At 30.5% G+C, this 27,988-nt stretch overlaps 1 protein-coding gene across 1 annotated transcript; it reads left to right on the top strand.

Moving 5' to 3' along the window:
• The first annotated feature begins 6 nt into the window (after positions 1 to 6).
• Positions 7 to 27,988, top strand: LOC134711494 (vacuolar protein sorting-associated protein 54-like). Its single transcript, XM_063572117.1, has 26 exons — positions 7 to 399; positions 2,467 to 2,753; positions 3,705 to 3,777; positions 4,279 to 4,313; positions 5,392 to 5,520; positions 6,328 to 6,470; positions 9,561 to 9,660; positions 10,705 to 10,847; positions 11,275 to 11,401; positions 11,850 to 11,957; positions 12,990 to 13,051; positions 14,174 to 14,270; positions 14,831 to 14,961; positions 15,285 to 15,420; positions 17,638 to 17,769; positions 18,077 to 18,126; positions 18,449 to 18,531; positions 19,005 to 19,040; positions 19,280 to 19,334; positions 19,768 to 19,873; positions 21,309 to 21,396; positions 21,779 to 21,900; positions 22,680 to 22,760; positions 23,812 to 23,919; positions 26,671 to 26,765; positions 27,881 to 27,988. Exons 1-26 carry the CDS (start codon positions 147 to 149, stop codon positions 27,981 to 27,983), a joined length of 2,883 nt encoding a protein of 960 aa, XP_063428187.1. The 5' UTR covers positions 7 to 146; the 3' UTR covers positions 27,984 to 27,988.

The raw sequence follows: 27,988 nt of genomic DNA, 5'->3' as shown, positions 1-27,988 counted from the left end.
ATTTATATCACCGGAAGTACGTCCAACAACAAAAATCTGAAACCGAAAAACAAATCGATGTCAATTTAATCCACATTTTAGGACACTAACCTATAAATAATGTAGACTGTACTTCATTAATTGAAAATGAAGTAACATTGACTGCAATGACCACTGTAAATAATGTACAAGGTGCACACATTTCACCTTGGAGACGATGCGGGTTGTGTTTGGTAGACTTTAAATCTTCCAAAGACTTTTGTCGTCATTTGCGTCAAAGCCATTGTACAAAAGAAGGAGGATCATATGTTTGTAGATATGGAGCAAATAATATATGTCCATCACTACCTTTAGAGGGTGTCAGTGATATGGACTACGAAAATCATATAACAAGAGACCATGCAGGAAAGCACTTGCATGGTAGGTTTTCCCTTTGACTTTATAACATAACCAACACACAAAAAAAGATAAATTACATTGAAAAATTACAAATAAGGGCTGTGCATTACAATACCAATGGATTGGAAAAAAAAGCCAGCAGAGTCGCTTTTATAATTGGCCATAAAAAAACACAGGGACTCGGTTAGCAAATTAAAATTTTGTAAATCAATGTTTTTAATTTATTTTTTTATTATTTCCTGTCTATTTGCATTACTATATTAACGTATTTAAAGTTGCCATCACTATTTCTTTGTTTTCTGGCAATGTGCAGTTTACTATCCATATCCATATACTGAAAAAACCTAAAGGGATCTAAGTCGCCATCTTGAATTGCCTTCCCTACTTTAGATAAAAAATAATTAAAAATATGAATAAATTACTATATACCTTACAACAGCCCTCATTTTCTTCCGAAATGATTCTTCTATAACATGCATATTTTGATTTGTGGATTAACAGAACCCTTACGAAGTTTGAGTTGCATTCGTGTCAGAATATTCAAATTTCCCAGCGAAAGCAACGTATCATTCCGAAACTTCCGGGTTGATGCGTTTACCACAACGATAAATCCATATAAACAGACGAGTGCTGTCCCTTGATTTATTATTACATATCGAGCGCAAAGTTAACGAATAGAACCTTTCTTCAAACGGGGTAACATAAATCATTGACTTGTTCGGAGACACATCAATAAAATAAAGAAGTTACTAAAAATATTGACACGTTCAATGGGATTTATAAGGTTTACTAACAGTACCAGGATATAAAAAAGGGGGAGGGCCGGTTTGTAGGTCAACTTGGAGTAATACTTTTGAAAAAGTATATTAACTTATCATACATGCATGTATGAAGTTAAATCGGAAGGCCCCTTTTCCATATACATACATACTCCTCTGATTATATAAGTGTAAGTGTTGTACTGCATAAATCCATGATTTGAAAAATATCAGGATGTCAGAAATACAACCCGCTGGTTTGGGACAATCATTTGATATTTTCAATGGGCGGAAGGATAGGAGGATAATCTGATATTTAAACAATACATGCACTAGCCGTTCAAAGACATTTTTGTTTGATATTTAATTAATATGAAGGATATCTTGGTGTGGCGTAGGTATGAAGTTAGGGGACAGCACTCGTCTGTTTATAAGGATTTATCGTTGTAGTAAACGCGTCAACCCGGAAGTTTCCGAATGATACGTTGCTTTCGCCGGGAAATTTGAATATTCTGACATGAATGCAACTCAAACTTCGTAAGGGTTCTGTTAATCCACAAATCAAAATATGCATGTTATAGAAGAATCATTTCGGGAGAAAATGAGGGCTGTTGTAAGGTCATATAGTAATTTATTCATATTTTTAATTATTTTTTATCTAAAGTAGGGAAGGCAATTCAAGATGGCGACTTAGATCCCTTTAGGTTTTTTCAGTATATGGATATGGATAGTAAACTGCACATTGCCAGAAAACAAAGAAATAGTGATGGCAACTTTAAATATGTTAATATAGTAATGCAAATAGACAGGAAATAATAAAAAATAAATTAAAAACATTGATTTACAAAATTTTAATCTGCTAACCGAGTCCCTGTGATAAAAAATAGAAGACAGTAGAAACTGGAACAAACATACATGTACATAAATATCTGAAATATAAAAGATATCTTCTAAAAATAGTTTCAAGAGCTACATTTAACTGTTACCAAGGTTGATGTAACATGTCTACATACACATATGCTTAAAATTTAAAAAAAATACATGTAACATAAAGATTTAACTCTTGTAAGAACAACAGGCATGTCAGGTGACATTTATACCTTCATTAAACAGTTGATCAATAACAAGCTTAACAATGCTTAAGACTCTTTTCAACCATGTTCCCCTTTTTCATGTTTGTATCAATACAATACCATCATTAAGATAAGTGACGCGTTTTGTTTTTATGAATAAGAATTAACCTTATACAATAATTTTAGTATTTAACAATTTAGAAATATTAGTACATGTACATCTGCACTACATTTTGTTTTTACTTTTAAAATTCTAGCACATGGTAGGAATAGAAGTCTTGAACATAATGAAGCCTCACCACCTCCTTCAGCAACAGATAACGCTCCATCAGTTGTACAGGATCAGTTAAGATGGACAGTATACAATGCTACAGTTAACTTACCAGCAGCATTAAATGACCCCAATAGAACAAAGAGAGAGACTGATTTCTTCACTAAAACCTGGGGCCAAGATTTTTATGAGCATTCACATATTCCACAATCATCTTATATACCAGATATCAATAGAAAATATTTTGAGAAATATAAAAATAGGATTTCAAAAGTAAATATGGTGCATAACAATAGACCAAAGTTGATTATACTTTAAACCTTCTGAAATGTTAAAAATAGTAACACTCAGAAACACTCACATTTACCCAGTGGGGATTCAGACTATCACTGGGACACAGCAGGTTCCCCTTTGAAAAAGAAAATAATAATGTATGGCACACTTGGTACCCTAAAAAAAATAGTGATTTAATATAGGAAAAATAAAAGCCAAATATTTGTATATATGATCTTATATTATTTATTAACATTTGCTGTTCAGCTACATCTATAATGTACTTGCAATTTTATTATGATATGTTAACCAGAAATTGTGTACAAAGATTTTTTAAGCATATATGTCAATGAAACACCAACCAAGTCACACAGGAAAACATTAACTATATTTGTGTACCTTTGATTTGTGCAATAGTTGGCTGATTGCAGAATGAATTTTAACCTGACATTGTTATTCAATTTAAGACTTTTAAGCCAAACTTTTTGTAATTTAAAAGTGAGGTATCCATTGATGGTCAACCATATTGTTTAATTTGAATTCTTAGACATTTCCAATTGTTTTAACATATTTATTTATAGTGGATTGGGAAACAAGTTTTGCAACTTATATTAATCCCTTTCCACTTTGCGGGTGCGAGTGCTGCCTTGTAGCGGCATTAGCCTACTCTTTTTCGAAATCTACAAGGGTGTCTTTAACGTGCAAGAGATGTGGCTCTCTCTTTACACGGGTCAGCCATTTATCGTCCCTTTCCGACGGACTATCATCGTTTCCTCAAGACCATACTCGCAGATGGTGTCAAGGGAGAGCCGAAAATTGAGTTCCTGAAATTTTCATCCCTAACGGGAATCGAACCAGGAACCTTTGTGTTAGTAGTCCGATGCACTAACCACTACATTTCCAATTGTTTTATGTATTATAACTATCTATAATTCTGCTATTACATTTTAGCGATACAAGAAGTACATCAGAAGTACAAGTAATTCTGATTCTGTTAGTGGAGAAACATACCTCCATCAGTTAGGTAAGGTTCTTGTAGACTGTAGGAAATGTGCAAAAGATGATTTAGTCAGTGACAAAAAAAATATTTCTTAAATAAAATAAAAACAGCAATTTTGTACATTCATAAACATCTAAGATAGTGCATTAACTTTCATGTATAATCACATGCCTCAAATCTTTCTTGTGTTTTATTTAAGTTGAATAGTGTAGCATACACCAAAGATTTACATGAACATCACATGAAATTAATATGATCCAAGAATTTACAGATATAGATTATAATACCGACTATCATAACACAGAATTATTTTATTTTTTTCATTTAAAAAATTATTTAAGTTTATTAAACAGATGTGAACATGTGAAGTAGCTCAAGTATTAAAAAAAAGAATGTCCATTTAAAATTAAAGTTGTTTAAATCTTGAATATTATTCTATTGGAAAAACATTTAACATTTAACTTTATATCTAAAATACTTTAATATATATCATGTATATATGAGATGTATTTTTTTTTCTTTTAGAAAAAAGTAGATCAGAATTGCAAGAAATTCCAAAGGTAGGAAGGATGCTCTTGTCTGATATTTGATAACATTTATAGATTAGTACACAAATTTTCCCATACATCTATCAGTCTTATATAAGACACACTTTTCATCATTTGACATACATCAAAGGTTCATCATGTTGTTAAGAGGGGGTCTCATTGGGGGGTTCCGATCCCGGATCCCGCTTACTGTTTTATCGGATTCCAGTATCCCGCTTACACTATGTACCTAAGCAATTCTCATTTTTTTTGTCATTTCCTCTTTTCACGACACAATAATTTGACTTTCACGTGTCACACTTAAAAAAATCGGCAATCCCGCGTCACGCTTAGACCCCAATGAGACCCACTTAAGAGATGATATTTGTATAGCAAATGATGTATAATAATCTGTATGAAGTACATAAATAAGTTATATATGACATGGTATCAAACTACCGGTAGATGAACTTGATATGTCAGGTGCCACATGTGGAGCAGGATCTGCTTACCCTTCCAGAGCACCTGAGATCACCCCTTTTTTTGGTGGGGTTCGTGTTGTTTATTCTTTAGTTTTCTATGTTGTGTCATGTGTAATATTGTTTGTCTTTTTCATTTTTAGCCATGGCGTTGTCAGTTTGTTTTAGATTTTTGAGTTTGACTGTCCCTTTGGTATCTTTCGTCCCTCTTTTAGTGGGCATTGTATGATGTCTTATACTCCTGCACATTTTTATTGGTAAAAATATCATTGCAATGTGAATGCAAAGATAAATTAATTTATTTAATTATCCTAATGAAATGCAAAAATAGCAGATCAGAAACATTAGATTATTTGTCACATATTTTACAAAACACATTTACAAGGGTTTGTTAGCAGTTTCAAAGAATGAGAATATCTGCATGATTTATATCTAATTTTCAGTTGTACAATATAGCAAATACTCATGTAAACAGATGAAAACAACAACTCTTGCCAATAACAACACTGTCGATTAATACTTATGTGTATGATATATATATATATATATATATACCATGTGATGGATGTGTTTCATTTTACACATTTTAGTATAGTTGTTTATGTTAATTTATGCATTATATTTTATTTCAGCTTTACCTGTTACAGAATTTTGATTTGGAGCACACAGATACATTTAATTCTGTGTTTCCGTGGTCTATGATTGAAGATTCTAAAAAGTCTTCACCTGGGCATCAGTCTTCAAAGTTACTGCAAGAAAAGGTAATATTTTAATATGATCCAATATTTTCAGACATTAACGCAACCAATTTAAAAAGGTTATCAATATTTTTATTTTTTAATTTTGGTATTCAAAACGATTTATTTTTCACAGAAAATAATGTCAAGTTTTGACTCCTGCTTAAATATATATGCATAGTTTAAGTTTTCATAAAGACTTTGATAAGAGTATACTTACACACAAGTAAACTAAGACCAAAACAGGACGTTGCACTGCTCATGCATATTACTAATTAAAAAAAAATTCTTTGCATTAAGTTATCATATGGTTTCCAAAAAAGTAAGATCTTCCTCAAATATTCATCATGAGCTGTGAATAAGTATTTACTTTTCTACATTGGCTAGAGGTATAGGGGGAGGGTTGAGAACTCACAAACATGTTGGAAGGAGAGTTGTCTCATTGGCACTCACACCACATCTTCCTATATCTATTAACCCCGCCATATTTTTGCGCCTGTCCCGAGTCAGGAGCCTCTGGCCTTTGTTAGTCTAGTATTATTTTAATTTTGGTTTCTTGTGTACAATTTAGAAATTAGTATGGCGCTCATTATCACTGAACTAGTATATATTTGTTTAGGGGCCAGCTGAAGGATGCCTCCGGGTGCGGGAATTTCTCGCTACATTGAAGACCTGTTGGTGACCTGCTGCTGTTGTTTTTTTCTTTGGTCGGGTTGTTGTCTCTTTGACACATTCCCCATTTCCATTCTCCATTTTATAAGTCATATTATATTATGGCTCCTATAGACATGTTTAATATTATTAATAGAAATGACATGGTTTTTTTTTTAGCTAAGTCATTATTTAGATATAATAGAAGTTCATATAGCCAGACAGATATCTACTAAGTCTGATGCATTCTTCCAAGCTATGTCATCTCATGATAAACTACAGGAAGATATGATGAAAACATGTCAGTCTATCAAACAACTCAGGTAAGCTATGTCATCTCATGATAAACTACAGGAAGATATGATGAAAACTTGTCAGTCTATCAAACAACTCAGGTAAGCTATGTCATCTCATGATAAACTACAAGAAGATATGATGAAAACTTGTCAGTCTATCAAACAACTCAGGTAAGCTATGTCATCTCATGATAAACTACAAGAAGACATGATGAAAACTTGTCAGTCTATCAAACAACTCAGGTAAGCTATGTCATCTCATGATAAACTACAGGAAGATATGATGAAAACTTGTCAGTCTATCAAACAACTCAGGTAAGCTATGTCATCTCATGATAAACTACAAGAAGACATGATGAAAACTTGTCAGTCTATCAAACAACTCAGGTAAGCTATGTCATCTCATGATAAACTACAAGAAGATATGATGAAAACTTGTCAGTCTATCAAACAACTCAGGTAAGCTATGTCATCTCATGATAAACTACAAGAAGACATGATGAAAACTTGTCAGTCTATCAAACAACTCAGGTAAGCTATGTCATCTCATGATAAACTACAAGAAGACATGATGAAAACTTGTCAGTCTATCAAACAACTCAGGTAAGCTATGTCATCTCATGATAAACTACAAGAAGAAATGATGAAAACTTGTCAGTCTATCAAACAACTCAGGTAAGCTATGTCATCTCATGATAAACTACAAGAAGACATGATGAAAACTTGTCAGTCTATCAAACAACTCAGGTAAGCTATGTCATCTCATGATAAACTACAAGAAGATATGATGAAAACTTGTCAGTCTATCAAACAACTCAGGTAAGCTATGTCATCTCATGATAAACTACAGGAAGATATGATGAAAACTTGTCAGTCTATCAAACAACTCAGGTAAGCTATGTCATCTCATGATAAACTACAAGAAGATATGATGAAAACTTGTCAGTCAATCAAACAACTCAGGTAAGCTATGTCATCTCATGATAAACTACAAGAAGATATGATGAAAACTTGTCAGTCTATCAAACAACTCAGGTAAGCTATGTCATCTCACGATAAACTACAGGAAGATATGATGAAAACTTGTCAGTCTATCAAACAACTCAGGTAAGCTATGTCATCTCATGATAAACTACAAGAAGATATGATGAAAACTTGTCAGTCTATCAAACAACTCAGGTAAGCTATGTCATCTCATGATAAACTACAGGAAGATATGATGAAAACTTGTCAGTCTATCAAACAACTCAGGTAAGCTATGTCATCTCATGATAAACTACAAGAAGATATGATGAAAACTTGTCAGTCTATCAAACAACTCAGGTAAGCTATGTCATCTCATGATAAACTACAAGAAGATATGATGAAAACTTGTCAGTCTATCAAACAACTCAGGTAAGCTATGTCATCTCATGATAAACTACAAGAAGATATGATGAAAACTTGTCAGTCTATCAAACAACTCAGGTAAGCTATGTCATCTCATGATAAACTACAAGAAGATATGATGAAAACATGTCAGTCTATCAAACAACTCAGGTAAGCTATGTCATCTCATGATAAACTACAGGAAGATATGATGAAAACATGTCAGTCTATCAAACAACTCAGGTAAGCTATGTCATCTCATGATAAACTACAGGAAGATATGATGAAAACTTGTCAGTCTATCAAACAACTCAGGTAAGCTATGTCATCTCATGATAAACTACAAGAAGATATGATGAAAACTTGTCAGTCTATCAAACAACTCAGGTAAGCTATGTCATCTCATGATAAACTACAAGAAGATATGATGAAAACTCGTCAGTCTATCAAACAACTCAGGTAAGCTATGTCATCTCATGATAAACTACAGGAAGATATGATGAAAACATGTCAGTCTATCAAACAACTCAGGTAAGCTATGTCATCTCATGATAAACTACAGGAAGATATGATGAAAACTTGTCAGTCTATCAAACAACTCAGGTAAGAAGTTTATTAAGTTATATTTCAATGTAATTAAAACCTTTCATGGGAATAAGTTAATGATGAATTCTTGAAGGGGAACTGTCCTATTGAATATATATTGTCTTCTGTAAAGTTCATTAAAAGGATTTTTTAAATTTCTCAATCATTCATTTATTAGTTTTGCCTATTTTCTTGCCCAATAATACAGACACAGGCCTCCCAATCTTAGGTAGTTGATATACATGATATATGGATACATGTACATAGCATTAAATTCTATCACAACTTTTGTATGGGTTTGACTGCTCTACTCAATGCCAAAGTGTGCTTGTTCTTAATTTTTTTGTAATGTTTGTAAATCTGGATAGGTTATTTTGTAAATTGTCAGATAATTATTTCTTACATATTCATTTTAAATTAGTTCTAGTTGGCTGAATTATTGTGATATACTAGTATCTACAGACATGGGCCTTCATGCTGTATTTACACATCTAATATTTAGTCTGTCGAACATCTTGTTAGTTTTCTGTATATTATATTAGTGTATTTTATTCTACAGCTGATCCTTTATCTGTTTCCTAACACATAGTGTTGCTTGATCATCATTGACCTTTGATATTTTACCCACTCTCAACCAGCCCTTTGTTATCTTTTTACTATTGTTTTCATGATTATTATGAAATGCTACAAAATTAAAAATGGAAAAGTTTGGAAATCCCCTGGTTATTTATAAGTCATGTTATCATAACAAAACATAAATCTGTCATCTGTTATATTGTACATTTACAAACAATTGATATCTTGAATTCAAATTTTATCTGTGTCTGATAAACTTGTTTAAGATATAAAATGTGTTTATTGACATTGAAAAGTAATGATAAAAACATGTTTATATACACACATGCAAAGCCTAGATTAACTGAAAAAAAATCATTATCATGGATACACATTTATGGGAGCAGATTTTTATTGAATATGATAATTAGAGGTATTGTGTTTCCTAAATATTTTTTGCTTTTATGAAGAAAAATAATTGCAGCGGAAAACATGCAAAAAACCTTTGTTTAAGATAATTGCAGTGTGTATTGAAAAATTGATAATTCAGAAGCAAGTTGGAATGATGATTAATGAGGACTTGTAGTTATGAATATATATTTTTAACAGGCATAAAGTACAGCAGATTGATGAAGTGTTAGCCAAAGGATCACTTAAAGTAATTAAATTACAGCAGGCAAGACGTAATCATATAAATTTGTATGATAAGGTAAGAAAGAATTATATACAGTTCAATTGTTGTATAGTAAAGTATGGATCTCTTGTCTGTAGGAGTCCCTAAGTTTTTAATAATTAAAGTTTGTGAATTAATAGATAAGAATTGGTATGGGTTATCCATCCATGACACAAAATCAGTACATGCACAGCAAAAAAAGAAGCAAAGGAACTGGGCTTTTATTGCTGTTCTAAATCTCAAAGTTTTCTACCAAACTTTGACAGAAGCTTGTTTATGATCATAAGATAGTATCCAGAAGTAAATTTTGTAAAAATAAAATTCCATTTTTTCTGTATTTTACTATAAATGGACTTTATAGTTTTTTTCTGCAGGGAAACAAAAAATTCACTCTGTGGTTAAAGTTTTTAGAATTTTTTAAAATAACTTTCTCAAACTATCCTGGGTTTGTACCAAACTTTGACAGAAGCTTGTTTATGATCATAAGATAGTATTCAGAAGTAAATTTTGTAAATAAATAAATCCATTTTTTCCATATTTTACTTTTAAATGGACTTAGTTTTTCTGCGGGGAACCATTACATTCACTCTGTGGTTAAAGTTTTTAAAATTTTAATAACTTTCTTAAACTATCCGGGGTTTGTACCAAACTTGGACAGAAGCTTATTTATGATCATAAGATTGTATCCAGAAGTAAAGTTTGTAAAAAGATTACTCCGTTTTTCTGTAATTTACTTTTAAATGGACTTAGATTTTCTTACAATCATAAACTAGTAACAAGAGGAATATTTTTATTGATTTTTTCCTCATTGTTTACAGCAAAAATAGGCGAGACACTGGGTTCCGTGGAACCCTAACAAATTTTTAAACTGTTTTACATACACCTGACATATTAGAAATACATACAATTTATGTTGCAAAGAAATCATGCTTAGACCAAATGCAAGTGATTATTTCTTTAAATGTTCAGCAAATCAGTTCTGTATAAAATATAAAAAAGAAGATGTGGTATGATTGCCAATGAAATTGCTAAAAGTTTGTTAATCTGTTTTATTTTAAAAATGGATAATATTTCATACAGTTGAAGATGATGGCTACAGTACACCAAACCCAGCCTACAATCCAGTTATTGTTATCTACTAATGAGTTTGTAGGAGCCTTAGATTTAATATCCACTACACAAGAAGTGCTATCACAAGAACTTCCTGGGGTCCATAGTTTTAGGTGAGTAAATTTTTGTGGTTACATGTATCTTTTGTACCATTTAACTGACTATTGGAAATTGTCATAATATTTACTTTTACTAATGAACCTTAATTTAGAAAATGAGAAAAATACAAAGATTTCAACTCTTGTGATTGGAACATAGAAACTAGCTTGTTTGACCAGCAATGTAAAATTTACTGCCAATCATTGATTATTTATCTAACTGGTTTCCAATTTATATTTATTATATGCACTGTATATAATTAGAAAATATTCGTAGGAATAGTATCAGGTAAACATTACACAGATTAATTATTTAATAACTTGACACATATGAATTGGTATTTACAACAACAAAAAAGGAATTACAACAAATCTTATTAAAATGCAAACCCAACAAATACAAATATTTCTGATTCATATTTATATGTAACCTTGATTTTAGGCATTTGGGATCACAGTTAGCAGAAATGGAAAATCTTATAGAGAAAATGTTACAAGAAGACTTTGCTAAATGTATATCATCAGATTTAAATAGACCAGTCACAGATACCATTCCATTGTTAGAGGAGGTAAATATTCAGATGTTTTGGCCCATACTGCAGTAGAGGAGGCATAAAGCTTTGTACCTACAGACTTCCCAAATTAGTTTCCATTCTCTACGATAGGTTCGCCTAATCTTAATGTTTTATGTTATAAAACTAATTCACAACACTTATTCCACCAATAACAGATGAAGTTTGTAAATGGGTGGTATCCTTTTTCACCATTGGATCTTTAAGTTATGTCCCTTTATAAAAGGAAAAATTGGCAAATTCACTGTTTTTCCAATTTAACATTTGTTTGTTTCAATCAAATGTTAAATTATTTCGAGAAAAATATGTACACCTCAAACATTTCAACCTGTTTTCTAAGAATTGCAAAATTGGAGAAAAGGATGAAAATGAAATATCTTAGCAACAACAATATTTTCATTGTTATGAGACTGAATTGAATAAATTTTGTCACTTTATTTTACAGGAAAAGTTAGTGTCTTTAGTATTTGGTATGATTAGGAAAGACAAGTTTAATTTTGTTGACATGTATAGAGAAGAGGCCTTTACAGCTATCAGAGCCTGTGTAAAACAGGTACATAGTCGTCTTTAGTTTACAGTACTGTATATTCATTAATATAATAAATTCTTATAATTTGATTCATTTGATTTGTTTAGGGATAGTCACATGTTAAACTATATTTTCTAAGGTAGAGAGAAAATGGCCAAAGCAAAAAGCATATTGCAAGTTTATTTTTAGAATGTATTTAAACCGATATACTTTGTGACGTCATGTAATGAATTCAATGATATTGTTAAAAAGTTGGGTTTTTTTAAATGATCAATTATTTAAAGAAAAAAATCTTCAAATACATAAGAAGTAAAAAACAGAAAAAAAGTGAATGAAATAACAAATTATATGTTGTTATTGTCTAGGAGACAATATGTTATCTATAAAATTTTAACCAAATCAAATGACTATTTTGATTCAAATATGGTCGGAAATTAACAATATAACAATTATAGCTATATATGAGGTCAATATAGGATATATCGACACAAAGAAGTATATCTGCATCGGACTTCGTCCTCAATCAATATACTTCTCTTAGGTCAATATATCCTTGCATCGACCTCATACAAAGGCTATAATTGTATATTTTGGATTTCAAAGCTATATATGTAAACCACGTATTTAAAAGACTGAACAAAGTACATTTTTACTTGTATACAGACTTTGTTAAATCCATGAAATCTATTATCCATAAAAATATGAATTTGACTCAATTCATAAACAGAAAGAAATCCACAGTATTGGCAAAGGAGATGGTCTTTAGATGGTCATTTGTGACTGGTTGAATCAGTATTTTTATAAATCTATTTAAATGCAAATTCCAACAGATATCCTTTAAATTATTTTGTAAGATATAAAAAAAAAAGAAACATATTTGATTTTTATTTTGCATTTTACCTTTTCAGCCTTCAATCTTTCTGCATTAAAGAAAAGACCACTTAAACTGACAAAATGATTAATTTTGGAACAGCACTTACTTTATTCTCATCAATGTTTCCTCATTATAAAAAAACAACATTAGAAATATATCTGAAATGACTTATTTATTTGTAGACTGTGGTAGAAGCTGTTTCAGAGGCAGATAATGTAGAAACTTCAGATGACAATGTTACTAGGTATGTTTCAATCTATTATGAGTTTATTCATACAGTAGTACATGGGAATTACTTTCATGATTGAACATCATGAATGATGTAAGTGTTTATTGGCAATTTGTAAGTTTTCCTTCTGATCCTACTACCTAATATTTGTTCAGTTCGCCAAAAGGACCTTGCTAGAAAATATAAGGTTAAACAGTCATATGCTCTTTTCCATCTGTATCACTTTATCAATGAAAGGATCACAACTTCATTCATACAACTGAAAAACTGTCACAAAATTTTGTACTTGTAAAAGAAGTTTACTAATAAATTCATTTTATTTTCTATTCTTTTACAACAACAAAACTTATTGTTAAGACACATTGCAGATAAAAAGAGTAATGGCATTTTAGTTTTTGTACTCATGACTTAATCAGCTCTAATATCAGCTTGCCCTCACAGATTTTTGTGGTATTCTTGCATATAAAGTCAGTATCAAAAACAAAAATGCCATAACGCTATATGTATGAAAAGGTTTTCAAAATAAATATGAGAATATTCAGATGACATTGATATTTTGTCCAAAATATTAAGACCATGAAATGTATAGCATAATGCCATATACAAAAACAATTAGTTCAGAGGCAGTGTCTTTTATTCTTTGGTATTTGTGATTCTCTACTCATTGACCTGATTAACATTTGTTTTTAATAGACTTTATTTTCCTGAAATTAGCATAATTTTGTTGAAATATGGCAGAACCTGTCATGACTTCATACTTAAATAACATAAGATTATCCCCCCCCCCCCTAAAGACTCCAAACAAGGTAATAGAAATGTTCCTTTTCCTGTATATTTTTCCTAAGAAATTTTTTTAAAAGGTTAAAATTGAGAATGGAAATGGGGAATGTGTCAAAGAGACAACAACCCGACCGTAGAAAAAAGAAACAACAGCAGAAGGTCACCAACAGGTCTTCAATGTAGCCAAAAATTCCCGCACCGGAGGCGTCCTTCAGCTGGCCCCTAAACAAAAATATACAAGTTCAGTGATTATGAACGCCATACTAATTTCCAAATGTTTACTTTGATATTTGAAGAGTTTATTTGAATATTGGACATCAGTGAAAACACATTGTAGTTTGTATTTGAATATTTCAGTCTTGGAGACCAAATGAGAATGCTGGATTATAAACAGTGGATGGAGTTACTCTGTAAAATATTCTCTAATCTCCTTATACTGTTAAAGAGAGGACAGGTAAGTTCATATCTTACTACAAACACATTGATTGGTTAATGACTATTGGAATCCCCTTCTCCTTAATATTGCCTTCGCTTACAAGGCAGCCTATTCTTGTTATTTTACTGGGAAGTTCTATTACTAAGTTCAAACTCGTATCGCATTTAAGTTTTGTCTTAAGATAGTCTTTGTTTTTTGCTGTTTTTCTTGAATCTCACATAGCCGTTAAAAACTAGTACCATCAAAATACAAAGACACCTGCAGTATTTATAGAGGAACAATACTATATCATGATAAACCACAAAAATACCAGCCAACATGTTAAAACCATCAATCAGGAACAATCAACATGCCAATATTACAGTATTAAATATATTACAATTAATAGATCACTATAAAGATGTTTGTAGGAGAAATTATTGTACGGACAGTATTTTATGTAAAACTCTTCTAAGCTAACAAAAAATAAAAGCACACAACATGAAAAAGTTTTAAAAAAATTAATAAAGTTTTTTAAAAGAAGTGAACCAATCAGAAATAGTATTTTTATTTTAATGAAGACAATTTGTGTTTCTCAGACATTCCAAGGTGTGATAGGTGATGTGATAGGGATCACAGCTGGTAGAACCAAGGCCCCTAGTCCTGTCTCAACTCCCACAGAAGATAAAGAATGTACCCTAGAGGAACCTTCACATCTGCATGTTTCTGTGTAAGTATGGTATATAGTTAACTTGATTTATAAATACCATATATTAATATTGACTGTTACCTACTTTGTGTTAAACCTCAATATTTTTTTTAATCAAAAATATGTAATAAACATGTTAAACTTTGCATTTCAATTCAGTATGTTTAGTAGTATTCACCAAAAAAAATTGAAATAATAGTTTATGTTTTAGTAATGTTATTTGAGTGCAACAATTGATGAAATTGAAGTAATTTAATATATCAATTTTTATATAGTGCAAAGATTGCAATGAAAAATGCATTTGCATATGATTTAAAAGTTGAAAGTCTGTAATTATATTGTAGGAGTGAGGATGCAGCAGATATGTTGATATCAGATGATGATTATTCCAGAGTACAAAGTAGTCTTTGTGATATGATGTATGCTATCTGTGATCATGCACATGACCGATGTGTCAAGGTCATAGTAGCAAGGTCAAAGGTTAGTATTATATATTGTATGCTATCTGTGATCATTGCACATGATCAATGTGTTAAGGTCATAGTGGCAAGATCAAAGGTTAGTTTTATATTGTGTTTGCTTTCTGAGATCATGCACATGATGATGTGTCAAGGTCATAGTTGCAAGGTCAAAGGTTAGTATTATATAAAACACTATCTGTGATCATGCACACTACTGGTGTTGCAAGGTCATATAGACAAAGTCAAAGGTTAGTTTTTACACAAGTTACAATTAAATAATTTTGATACATTGTATTAATATTCATATATATTAACATCATTAAAATGATTAAAACATAATAAAAATTTTGTTGTCATATTCAAAAAAACAATGTATTCATCTTATAGAACATTGTAAATATGAAGATTTATACAGTTTAGGACACAAATAAAATATTACAGACATATTAGTATAAGCAATTGTTGTTTGTTTCCAAATACTTATTGTGAATGTGTTTATATTTATACTTGTATTTTTTCATTATAAAATATTGTTAACACTAAATAAAATATTGCCCTCGTTCACATGCTTCAGTTTAGACAAATGTAGCATTAAAGATATGTAGTAAAGAACAAGTAAAGCTTAAGCTCTGGCTTCTTTTTGAGGACCCCATTTTGACTTAAAGAACAAAAACAACAAAGCATTGTAACTTTGCTTAAGGTTTTGTATAGGGCTTTTGTTTCATGAAATAAATGTTTTTTCCATTTTACAAATATTGAAATATGACCACAGAAAAGCTTCATGCAAAAATATTTGTTAAAGAAATGCATGACCTAAGGAATCATTCAAAAAACAATATGTCACTTATCACAATGACCTGCAATTGACTTTGACTTTTTGAGTATTGCATGCCATAATAACTGCAATTTGACCTTAATTTCAATGTCAATCTATTATTGATAAAAAAGTATGTTTTAGTTACATAAAAAAGACAAAACCATTCAGTAGTCAAAAATTGGGATGTATGATTCAAAGTTAAAAATATACTTCATGGTGAAAAATGATAATGTTATTAATATATTTGTAAAGAGAAAGGTGAGTAAAAAATGTGGGACTGTTTTTTTAATCTTTTTATTGTTTATTGCTTAATTTTTATAAACTTTTGATTGAATTCATATTGAAGTGACTAGTTAATTGTTTAATTTTGTTACTTTTAGAATGTTTATTGAAATTAGTTAAAAGAATCAACTGAATATAATATGTAAACTTTCAAAATTCAAATTCAAATTCTTTATTAACTTTGAGCCTTACGGCTCATCAGTATTCAGAATTCAAACATTCCTGTCATATATTAAAAATCTATTTTGATAAATCTTATTCCCATAAAATTAAGCTGTTATGTTGGAAGTTTGTAAAGTAACTCATTCAGTAAACAAGAGGCTGTCACAACGACAGCAAACCGGATTAAAACACATTTATTTGTGTCCAGGCAATATCACAAGAACCATTACTGATGAATGGTGAAAGTGAAAATGGTCAATATCAAATTTTACCTCCATTTTGTCATCAGTATCAACATATTAAAATTTGAAAAAATAAGATTAAATGGTTCATGAGTTAATGCAACAACGTAAATTGAAACGCCACTTTACGATCTTTCAAGAACCATAACTCCTGAAAGGTAAAAGTCAAAATCTTCATTATTGCACTTGACCTCTATTTTGTCATCAGTAACAACATATAAAAATTTCAAAAGCTTTGGTTGAATGGTTCATGACTTAATGCACGGACAACATTTGATTGCCGCCCGCCCGCCTGCAGTATATCCCCAAATCAATAACCGACATTTTTGTCACAGAAATCCGATTATAAACAGATAATCTGATTATCCTTTTGTTTTGAGAATGGGGCATATTATGTGCACAAAATTATTAGTTAACGGTATATATTAAGTTTATGTGGTTGATAATTTTAGGTCAGAATAAATGATATAATATGGTTTTATATACAAGTATTAGACATTATGAAGCTTTGATATAATCTAGTGAGATAAAAAGAAAAGTATATAGTAAGAAAAGAAAATGGGTTGTTTTTCTTGCTCTGTGCTAAATATTTGAAATTCTGATAATATAATCAAATTGTTTTACTTGTTGGAATCTCCTTTAGGGTTTTAATTGGTTTTTTTTTTATCACATTCAAAGTTACATGAAGGGAAGTATTGAGGATTTAAATGAGAGATGAATCTGTATTTTTCAGGATGGATTTTTAGAGAGATTATCTTCTACTGAATTTGTTCAGTTATCCAGAACTGTAGAAAACTTCGTAACTGATTGTGAATTTACCTGTGGTAGGAGGAGTACATCATTACGGCTTAGTTTACAGTCTCAGGTAGGGTCATAGAATGTTACATGTTAATTTTGTCCCCAGGAACACTCAATTAAAAATATGACAATAAGTAATAATAAAAGTTTAAATAAGAAATACTATCGTAGATATTACTACTATTGTAGAACTTTCATTTGAATTCATTGAAAATTTAGAATAAAAGGAATATGACTTCATTGATTGTAGAATAATAAGGAAAAGTTGTCACATGAAACACTTAGGAGTAGAAAAATAAGTAGCACATTCAAAGTGGATTTGATGAATTTATTTGTATACCAGAGTGCTTATGATGATGACATATTTCTTACAGGCAACAAAGTTTGTAAACAGATTCCATGAAGAAAGAAGACAAAAGTTAAGGTAATTGCCATACATTTAAACTATAGGGCAGCATATCAGATGATTTTTGTACATGTGAAAAACAAATGTGATGTACAGAAAAAAATGACAACCACTGAATTATAGGCTCCTGATTTGCGATAGTCACACATTTGGTGGACATGGAGTTAAACATGTTTGTTGGTTTCCAACCCTCCCGGTTACCTGGAACAGATGTACCAGCACAACATAAGAACAAACAATAAAAATAATCTTAAAAAAGGCCTTGCTGATACTTGATACATTCTTTATATTTGTTAACATGGATAGAATATTTATATCTTTTTTTTTTGTTTGTTTTTAGTTTGATATTAGACAATGAAAGATGGAAGCAAGCAGATGTTCCTGCAGAGTTCCAAGAATTAGTGGACCATATTACAAAATCAGGTAACAAACAAATCTTAATTTACCAATACAAAATGATTGCACCTGGAAAATATTCTGGTTTGAAAAAATAAAAGTGATATGATTGACAATGAAACAATTTTCAATTATACACCGAAGAACTAAGATTGGTTAGGATATTTCTGAATAGATGATAGGTTATTTACAATTATGCTGGTTCTTGCCAAAGAAGGATGGATGTTGAATTTCTGAATTTGTACATTTTATTAATTTTTCTTCATCTAATTTTCCAATTTCAAGTTTAAATTTTTAAAAAAATTAAAGATGTTGAGACTCCTACAATATCCATTTGTTTTGTATATTTAAAAAAAGGTTAATAGTTCTATAAATTATATAACACATGCAATAAAAATACATATTTGAACACTGCCATTTTCTTTATTTATAAAAAGCGTTATAGAAAAATATATATTCACTTTCAATAATAACAATTTTTTCTTTAAATTTTTATCTAGGAACTATCTGCATTCCTGAGAGAACACAAGATAAAGGTAAATATGAATTTATATTAGTATATTCTTTCTGTATTAAAGTCCGATTAGCAACCTTCAGCTGTTTTCTACTATTTATGTATGAAAATCTTCTGGTTCTAATTTTAACAATAACTTCATAGATGAAAAACTTATGACTCATTAAAAAATGCTACTACACGAAACAAATTTGATCAAATATCTTTTCATAAAACTTATAGTATGCCGAAACTGTTATAATTGTTACTGAATATTTTCAGACAAAAAACCTTCTGAATCACTGAAAGTAGAAGAACAAAACTTTACTGTTGTTGGGTATGTATAAACATTCTGTGAAACATCTCACATTGATTTAGTATCTTGTATTTCATAACTATAATATGTTACATATAGATGATAAACTACCATTCTGTTTTATGATACTACACAATTTAACAATAGTTGTGTCACCATAAACTTTACTGGTTACCACATTTATGAGAACCTATGCCATTTTGACTTTTAACACCAGAGTGATTGTGTTACAGTTTTGAATTGTGAATAGACACAGACCATTATACTTCATAAAAAGGGTTTCACAAATACTTGAAAGTTTATATAAAAAAAAAGTAACAAAATGAACCCTAAAAACTTAAAAACATTGGCACTAAAAGAAATAAATAAAAGTAGCTGGAATGTTATAAAATTTGAGTTTTTTGTTTATTTTAGTTTCTTTTTTAAATTAATTAGTTACATTTATTATTTACAGGACTGTGTTACTGTTGTTAAAGATGATGGTAGAATATTGTCAGTGTGTAGATGACATTCCATCGGCTGCTCCAGATTTACTCACAAGACTTGTAGATTTATTAAAAGTAAGTTATATGAAAATATTGCATTATAGAAAAAATATTTAAACAGAACAATTCTAAAATCTTTAAAAATACACTACTTTATTTTAACTAAAAATATTTTTTTCTTCAGCTTTTTTAGCTCACCTGACCTAAAAGGTCAAGTGAGCTTTTTTCACCACTTGGCATCAAGCGTCTGTAAACTTTTACAAAAATCTTCTTCTCCCAAACTATTAGACCGAACTTAATCAAACCTATCCACAATCATCATTAGGGTATCAAGTTTAAAATATGTGTGGCTTGACCTGGCCAACCAACCAAGATGGCCGCCATGGCTAAAATAGAACATAGGGTTAAAATTTTAGGCTTATAACTCTGAAACCAAAGCATTCAAAGCAAATTTTAAAATGGCTTAAATTGTCTATTAAGTCAAGATCTATCTGCCCTGAAATTTTTAGACAAATCGGACAACCCGTTATTGGGTTGCTGCCCAGAAACTTGTAATATGAAGGAAATTTTGCAGATTTTGGTTATTATCTTGAATACTACTATAGATAGAGATAAACTGTTAACAGCAATAATGTTCAGCAAAGTAACATCTACAAATATTTCCAAAATTGTCAGTTGACCCCCCTTAAGGAGTTATTGCCCTTATAGTCAATTTTTAACAATTGTTCAAAAATTTTAGTATTCTTTTACAAAAAACTTCTCCTCTAAAACTACTGGGCCAAATTTTAATTGAAATTGTCCACAATCACCATTGGGATATGTAGTTTAAAAAATGTGTGGCTAGACCCTGCCAACCAACCAAGATGGCCACCATGGCTAAAAATAGAACATAGGGGTGAAATGTAGATTTTGGCTTATTTAGCATTAAGAGCAATTCTGAGGTGGGTAAAATTGTTCATCAGGTCAAGATCTATCTGCCCTGAAATTTTCAGACAAATCGGACAACCAGTTGTTGGGTTGCTGCCCCCGAATTAGTAATTTTAAGGAAATTTTGCAGATTTTGGTTATTATTTTGAATATTATTATAGATAGAGATAAACTGTAAACAGCAATAATGTTCAGAAAAATAAGATCTACAAATAAGTCAACATGACCAAAATTGTCAATTGATCCCTTAAGGAGTTATTGCCCTTTATAGTAAATTTTTAACAGTTATAAATTTTTGTAAATTTTTGTGAATTTTTAGAAAATATTTTCCAATGTAATTACTAGGCCAAGTTCATTATAGATAAAGATAATTGTAGCAACAAGAATGTTCAGTAAAGAAGATCTAAAACACATCACCATCATCAGAACACAATTTTTTCATGAATTTGTCTGTGTCCAATGTTTAATATGCACATAGATCAAGGTGAGCGACACAGGCTCTTAAGAGCCTCTAGTTATAAATATACATAAAAAAATCTTACAGTTTCTTGTATACATAATATGTATTTGCTTCATTTTTCAGATTTTTAACTCCAGAACTTGTCAGTTAGTATTAGGTGCTGGTGCATTGCAGTTGGTAGGACTAAAGACAATCTCCACTAGAAATTTAGGTAAGTGATTGTAAAATGGAGGATAGGTAAACCATGTACATACATTCTTGTGTTTTTGGAAACATGTCCCTCTTTGAAAAGGGATTAATATTTTTTTTATCTGCTTGAGACAAAACAAAATCTATTGGTGAAAAATTTCTAATCATGACCTAGTATATGTAAAACCACTTGGTAAACAAATTAAAGCATCAAAATACATAACATTACATGTACAAGACAATATGTACCCAAGGATATTGGGTCTCAAATTTACATTGATATTGATGTATTGCTTTGCCATTTTGTAGAAAGTTTACTAAAGATTCATAATCAAACCCTATAAATTGACTTCACTATGTTTACAATATTTAAAAGTGTTTATATCTTCCATATTTGATTTCAGCCTTGGCTTCAAGATGTTTGCAGCTCATAGTATATTTTATGCCCAAAGTCAGACAGCATTTTGAAGACAGGCTTATTTCTAAGAATAAAACCATGTTAAAACATTTAGACCAAGCAAATAAGGTATATATACAATCTTGGTTTAAAATATTTCAAACAGTATATATTTTAGAATTGAAAATTATACATGTTATATGTATGGATAGAATCAAATATATTTTAAGCTATAATGATAATGAATAAAATGTTGATATGACTGTTAAGCCATAGAAGCTCTGTTCAAAGATATACAACCTTACCAATATAAGTTTTTGTCATCCTAAAAGCAGTGAAGGTTTTCTGGCTGGGAAATTACTGATTTATGACAGCATTCAGCAGCATTTCAGAGAACATAATGTGAGATAAAGAGTAGGAAGATAACAAGGGAACTTTCAAAACTCATCAGTCTGAAAGAAACTAAAAACCAATAGCAAAAAAATGGATATTTCATGCTTTATTGGTGAAGGTACATTTTGTGTGCAAGAATAGAACCCTGGGTAGGAAAACTGCCAGTCCTAGTCAATTAAGATTGGAGTTAAATGTACCTGCCCCATGCCGGGTTAGAACTTAAAACCTCAGTGTTGACATGCTAGTGATACAGTAGTTCTTAAACTTAGACCACTTGGACACTGAGATTGAGGAAAGAAGAGAAAAAGACAAATAAGTAAACAAAAACTACATAGCAAACTAAAAAATTAGTGTCAATAAGAAAACAGCCCATCAATACAAACTTAAATTGACATATAGAGGTCTTTCTTTTACTTATACACAGACTTACACTACAAAAAGTTATTTAAACATTGCTCAATTCTTATTCATCATTTCTTAAATATTTTTGTGATTATTTTTTGTGTTATTTTCAGGATTATAATGACCATATCAATGAGATTACAAATAAACTAGTCAGTGTGATGGAGAGTGTTATACAAGCCCAGCTAGTCAGGGTAAAGTATTTTTCAAATTACTGTGATGTTTTAAAATATATTTGAAAGAAATGTTTCTTTATCAGGCAAGATGTATGTTCCAAAATTGTTTTCTGTTCTCTAACTTGAATTTTCCTCAACCAAACATTATGAAACATATACACAATACTTATAACCACAAAACTCAGATCAAGTACAAATTTTGGTAGCATCACTTTTATCTTTGTGAAATTATGTCCCTTTATAATGTTGTATTAAAGCAGGGGCATCAACGGTGTCCTTAGGGACACATTATCCTTTTATTAATATAATGCAAAGTATGTAAGAACAATATTTTAATTCCTTTTTAAGTGACACAAATTGTGTAGATCAATTTATTGTTTATTATCATTGAAAAGTGTTATTTAAAGTAATATTTATACCCCCGCTTTAAAAAAAGGGGGGGTATACTGTTTTACCTCTGTCTGTCAGTCCGTCCGTCTGTCCGTCCGTCCGTCCCATGAAACTTTCGTCACATTTTTCTCAGGAACTACAATACAAGGATTTCTGAAATTTGGTTTCAGGGTTTATCTAAGTAAGCTATACAGTGTGATGCGTTTTCAGATTGATCACTTGACAACTTCCTGTTTACCGAACACTTGTATGATTTTACACATGATTGCCAAGTTGAAAATTTTCGTCACTTTTTTCTCAGGAACTACAATACAAGGATTTCTGAAATTTAGTTTCAGGGTTTATCTAAGTCAGCTATACCGTTTGATGTGTTTTCAGATTGATCACTTGACAACTTCCTGTTTACCGAACACTTGTATGATTTTACACATAATAGCCAAGTTGAAAATTTTCGTCACATTTTTCTCAGGAACTACAATACAAGGATTTCTGAAATTTAGTTTCAGGATTTATCTAAGTCAGCTTTACCGTGTGATGTGTTCTCAGATTCATCACTTGACAACTTCCTGTTTACCGAACACTTGCATATTTTTACACTATTAATATTATCCACTTGCAGCGGGGGTATCATCAGTGAGCAGTAGCTCGCAGTTTCACTTGTTTTATTTATATTTTTCAGTGGGAGGTGAAAGCACCAATGCCTTCACAATGTTTTAGAGCAATATGTAAACAGATTAGTAAAATGCATGAAGCTGTGATAGATATATTACCATTAAATCAAATCCAGGTAATATATTAATATTTGAATATGTACATGTGTAAAGCTATCAAATGCCATAGACAATTTTCTAATATGTGCATTTTCCAGTAAATATCCTTGTCCAAATGCTTATTTTATTGGATCACAATAAGAACTCATTGTTTAATGATGTCATTTACACAGATTTACCTTGTGTCAACAGGTGGAACTCTTTCTAAAAAACACTTTAGATTGGTCTTTAGATTATTACAGTTAAGTTCAAATTCTAAAGCTGATCACAAAAGAACATGGTGTTTTATGATTTTATTCAGTAGTTTACAAATCATAATCTTTGGAATCAGTCATTCAAACATAAGAAATCTGTGAATGTCAGCCCTCAGTTGAAATCAGTATAGCACAGTTTATATTGGAACATCCTCTTGCTCATTTGATTTTATTTGGTGACTGCATCAGTTTCTTTTTTTGTGGTTACTATACCAGTTTATTTTGTTGTGGAAACTCTAAAAATAAATGAATGTTCAAGTATTTTTTATACGACCGCAAATTTTGAAAAAATTTTCGTCGTATATTGCTATCACGTTGGCGTCGTTGTCGTCGTCGTCGTCGTCGTCGTCCGAATACTTTTAGTTTTCGCACTGTAACTTTAGTAAAAGTGAATAGAAATCTATGAAATTTTAACACAAGGTTTATGATCATAAAAGGAAGGTTGGTATTGATTTTGGGAGTTTTGGTCCCAACATTTTAGGAATTAGGGGCCAAAAAGGGCCCAAATAAGCATTTTCTTGGTTTTCGCACTATAACTTTAGTTTAAGTTAATAGAAATCTATGAAATTTTGACACAAGGTTGATGACCACAAAAGAAAGGTTGGGATTGATTTTGGGAGTTTTGGTTTCAACAGTTTAGGAATTAGGGGCCAAAAAAGGGCCCAAATAAGCATTATTCTGGGTTTTCGCACAATAACTTTAGTTAAAGTAAATAGAAATCAATGAAATTTAAACATAATGTTTATGAACACAAAAGGAAGATTGGTATTGATTTTGGGAGTTTAGGTCCCAACAGTTTAGGAATTAGGGGCCAAAAAGGGACCCAAATAAGCATTTTTCTTGGTTTTCGCACCATAACGTTAGTATAAGTAAATAGAAATCTATGAAATTTAAACACAAGGTTAATGACCATAAAAGGAAGGTTGGTATTGATTTTGGGAGTTTTGGTCCCAACAGTTTAGGAAAAAGGGGCCCAAAGGGTCCAAAATTAAACTTTGTGTGATTTCATCTAAATTGAATAATTGGGGTTCTTTGATATGCCAAATCTAACTGTGTATGTAGATTCTTAACTTTTGGTCCCGTTTTCAAATTGGTCTACATTAAGGTCCAAAGGGTCCAAAATTAAACTGAGTTTGATTTTAACAAAAATTGAATCCTTGGGGTTCTTTGATATGCTGAATCTAAAAATGTACTTAGATTTTTGATTATTGGCCCAGTTTTCAAGTTGGCCCAAATCGAGGTCCAAAATTAAACATTGTTTAATTTCATCAAAAATTGAATAAATGGGGTTCTTTGATATGCCAAATCTAACTGTGTATGTAGATTCTTCATTTTTGGTCCCGTTTTCAAATTGGCCTACATTAAGGTCCAAAGAGTCCAAAATTAAACTAAGTTTGATTTTAACAAAAATTAAATTCTTGGGCCTCTTTGATATGCTGAATCTAAACATGTACTTAGATTTTTGATTATGGGCCCAGTTTTCAAGTTGGTCCAAATCAGGATCTTAAATTATTATATTAAGTATTGTGGAATAGCAAGTCTTTTCAATTGCACAGTATTGTGCAATGGCAAGAAATATCTAATTTCACAATATTGTGAAATAGCAAATTTTTTTTTAATTAGAGTTATCTTTCTTTGTCTTAAATAGTAAGCAAGAAATATCTTATTGCAAGATTTTTTTTTAATTGGAGTTATCTTTCTTTGTCCAGAATCAACTTAAATCTTTGTTATATACAATATACAATGTATATTCACTTTTTACTACCAACTGATAAATTTAAATAATCTTTACCATTCAGTGATAACAAGCAGTTTTTTTACATCTTAATATTTTATGATGTATTTAAGGTGTTAGACCTTGGTTCAGGGAGATAACTCTTTAAATCAGTTATGTGTTTGTAAAAGCCAAGTTTCATCAACGTATTTTAAGCATTTAACTGAAACAGATTGAAAATAATCTATGTAACATAGAAGCTTAGAATATATTTATGAAAATGGTTGTAACAAACGTACTGATGATTTTAAGAGTTATTTCCCTTGACCTATGTCTACCTCCTTAAATGAGTAGTTATTGTTGCAAACTCCATTAGAATATTTTAATTGAGATTAGTTTTGGAATAAGGGAAAGGGGGATGGGATTAAAAAATTGGGTTCAATTTTTCTCATTTGAAATTTCATAAATAAAAAGAAAATTTCTTCAAACATTTTTTTGAGAGGATTAATGTTGAACAGCATAGTGAATTGCTTTAAGAGAAAACAAAAATTTTAAGTTCATTAGAACACATTCATTCTGTGTCAGAAACCTATGCTGTGTCAACTATTTAATCACAATCCAAATTTAGAGCTGAATCCAGCTTGAATGTTGTGTCCATACTTGCCCCAACCGTTCAGGGTTCAACCTCTGCGGTCGTATAAAGCTACGCCCTGCGAAGCATCTGGTTATAGAACTTCTAAAACATTAAGTTTAATATTTTGTAATTTCTGTTTGATACCAGATTTCTGTTTTTCTTTCAGGATTTGTTCTCTAGAATAAATTCATCTTTTAAAGACTTGTTACGTCAACAACTGTTAAAGTTAGAAGTTACCAATAATGGAGGTCCACAATATGGGTACAGTATAATAATTATATTTTCAAAGCTTTTACAGCTATATCTCTTTATTAGTAATTCGTATATTCTCCCTTTGATCTTATTGCCTAATATTTTCGAGTATCAACAAACTGGCTGTATCACTGAAAATATTAGGCAATACATTGCGTGACGTCATAATTACCGATAAACAGAATAATAGGTAGTTGAGTTTTTGATACTGACTATTTCATGTAGAATATCTTAACTCTCCCTAAAGGGCTCGTCTAGATATTCCACATGATATAGTCAGTATCAAAAACTCAACTACCTATTATTCTATATTTATTTTATACATTTGTGTATATTGGTTAAAAAGGTTTATGAGCAGAACACATTTTTTTTAAAATGAAATGCAACAGTTGATATAAAATAACGAGATTTGGTATCATTGCAAATGAGACAAATATCCTACAGAGACCAAAAAAGCCTTCATATTATCAATTATAATTTACTGTTCAGTGAGACAAACCCATTCCACATAGCAAGATATAAAAACCCAAAATAACAAATTGTAAAACAATTCAGATGAAGAAAAAAAACAATGGCTGTTTTTAGTACAACATAGCAAATGGCAAACAAATATTTAAACAAAAGTTCATGTTTATGTCTGCTAACTGCAAACATTCTAAGATTAATCAACATTCACTTTTTGAAGATGGTTTACTCTTGTGTCTGACATTCTACTAAAAATTCAATATTATTATGATAAAAAAAAAACATCAGAGTATGATGTTATTATTTTGGAGAAAACCAATTTGCTAGCTCTAAAAATAAATTGTTATTTGATTTTTTTGGTCATTAAAATTCAGCTTATTCCACTGAAATAACAGTTTTTACAATATGTGTTAATTCCCTTTTTGTTGAACCCTTGATAAAGCCACAAACACCCCAATGATTTGAAGGTGTTTATTTGCCTTTAATTTATAAACACACAAATTCATTTTAAAAATAAATATAAAACACATTCATAGAAAAATGACAGATCTAGTATATTCAACAAATGGCAGACATTTTATATAAAGATTACAAAAATGTATTAAAAAAGTTAGTTGTTTTATTTGTTATATTTTTCTAATAAATTATTTCATTTACAGGTTAGTGACTTCAGATGTAGCATTTTATTCAGGAACTTATAAAACCTTACGAGGATTGGAACATTTATGTAACAATATGTCAGATTTGTGGAATGGATTATAATGAAG

The sequence above is a fragment of the Mytilus trossulus genome, chromosome 3, assembly GCF_036588685.1.
Source record: "Mytilus trossulus isolate FHL-02 chromosome 3, PNRI_Mtr1.1.1.hap1, whole genome shotgun sequence".
NCBI classification, from domain to species: domain Eukaryota; kingdom Metazoa; phylum Mollusca; class Bivalvia; order Mytilida; family Mytilidae; genus Mytilus; species Mytilus trossulus.
The sequence above is the reverse complement of the archived record's forward strand: the minus strand, read 5'-3'. Positions and strand labels throughout refer to the sequence as shown.

Coding starts and splice junctions, on each gene's coding strand:
- LOC134711494 (XM_063572117.1), top strand. CDS start 147: ATGACCACTGTAAATAATGTACAAGGTGCACACATTTCACCTTGGAGA. Junction 19,335..19,767: donor CAAAACTTTACTGTTGTTGG/GTATGTATAAAC, acceptor TATTATTTACAG/GACTGTGTTACTGTTGTTAA. Junction 19,874..21,308: donor GACTTGTAGATTTATTAAAA/GTAAGTTATATG, acceptor TTCATTTTTCAG/ATTTTTAACTCCAGAACTTG.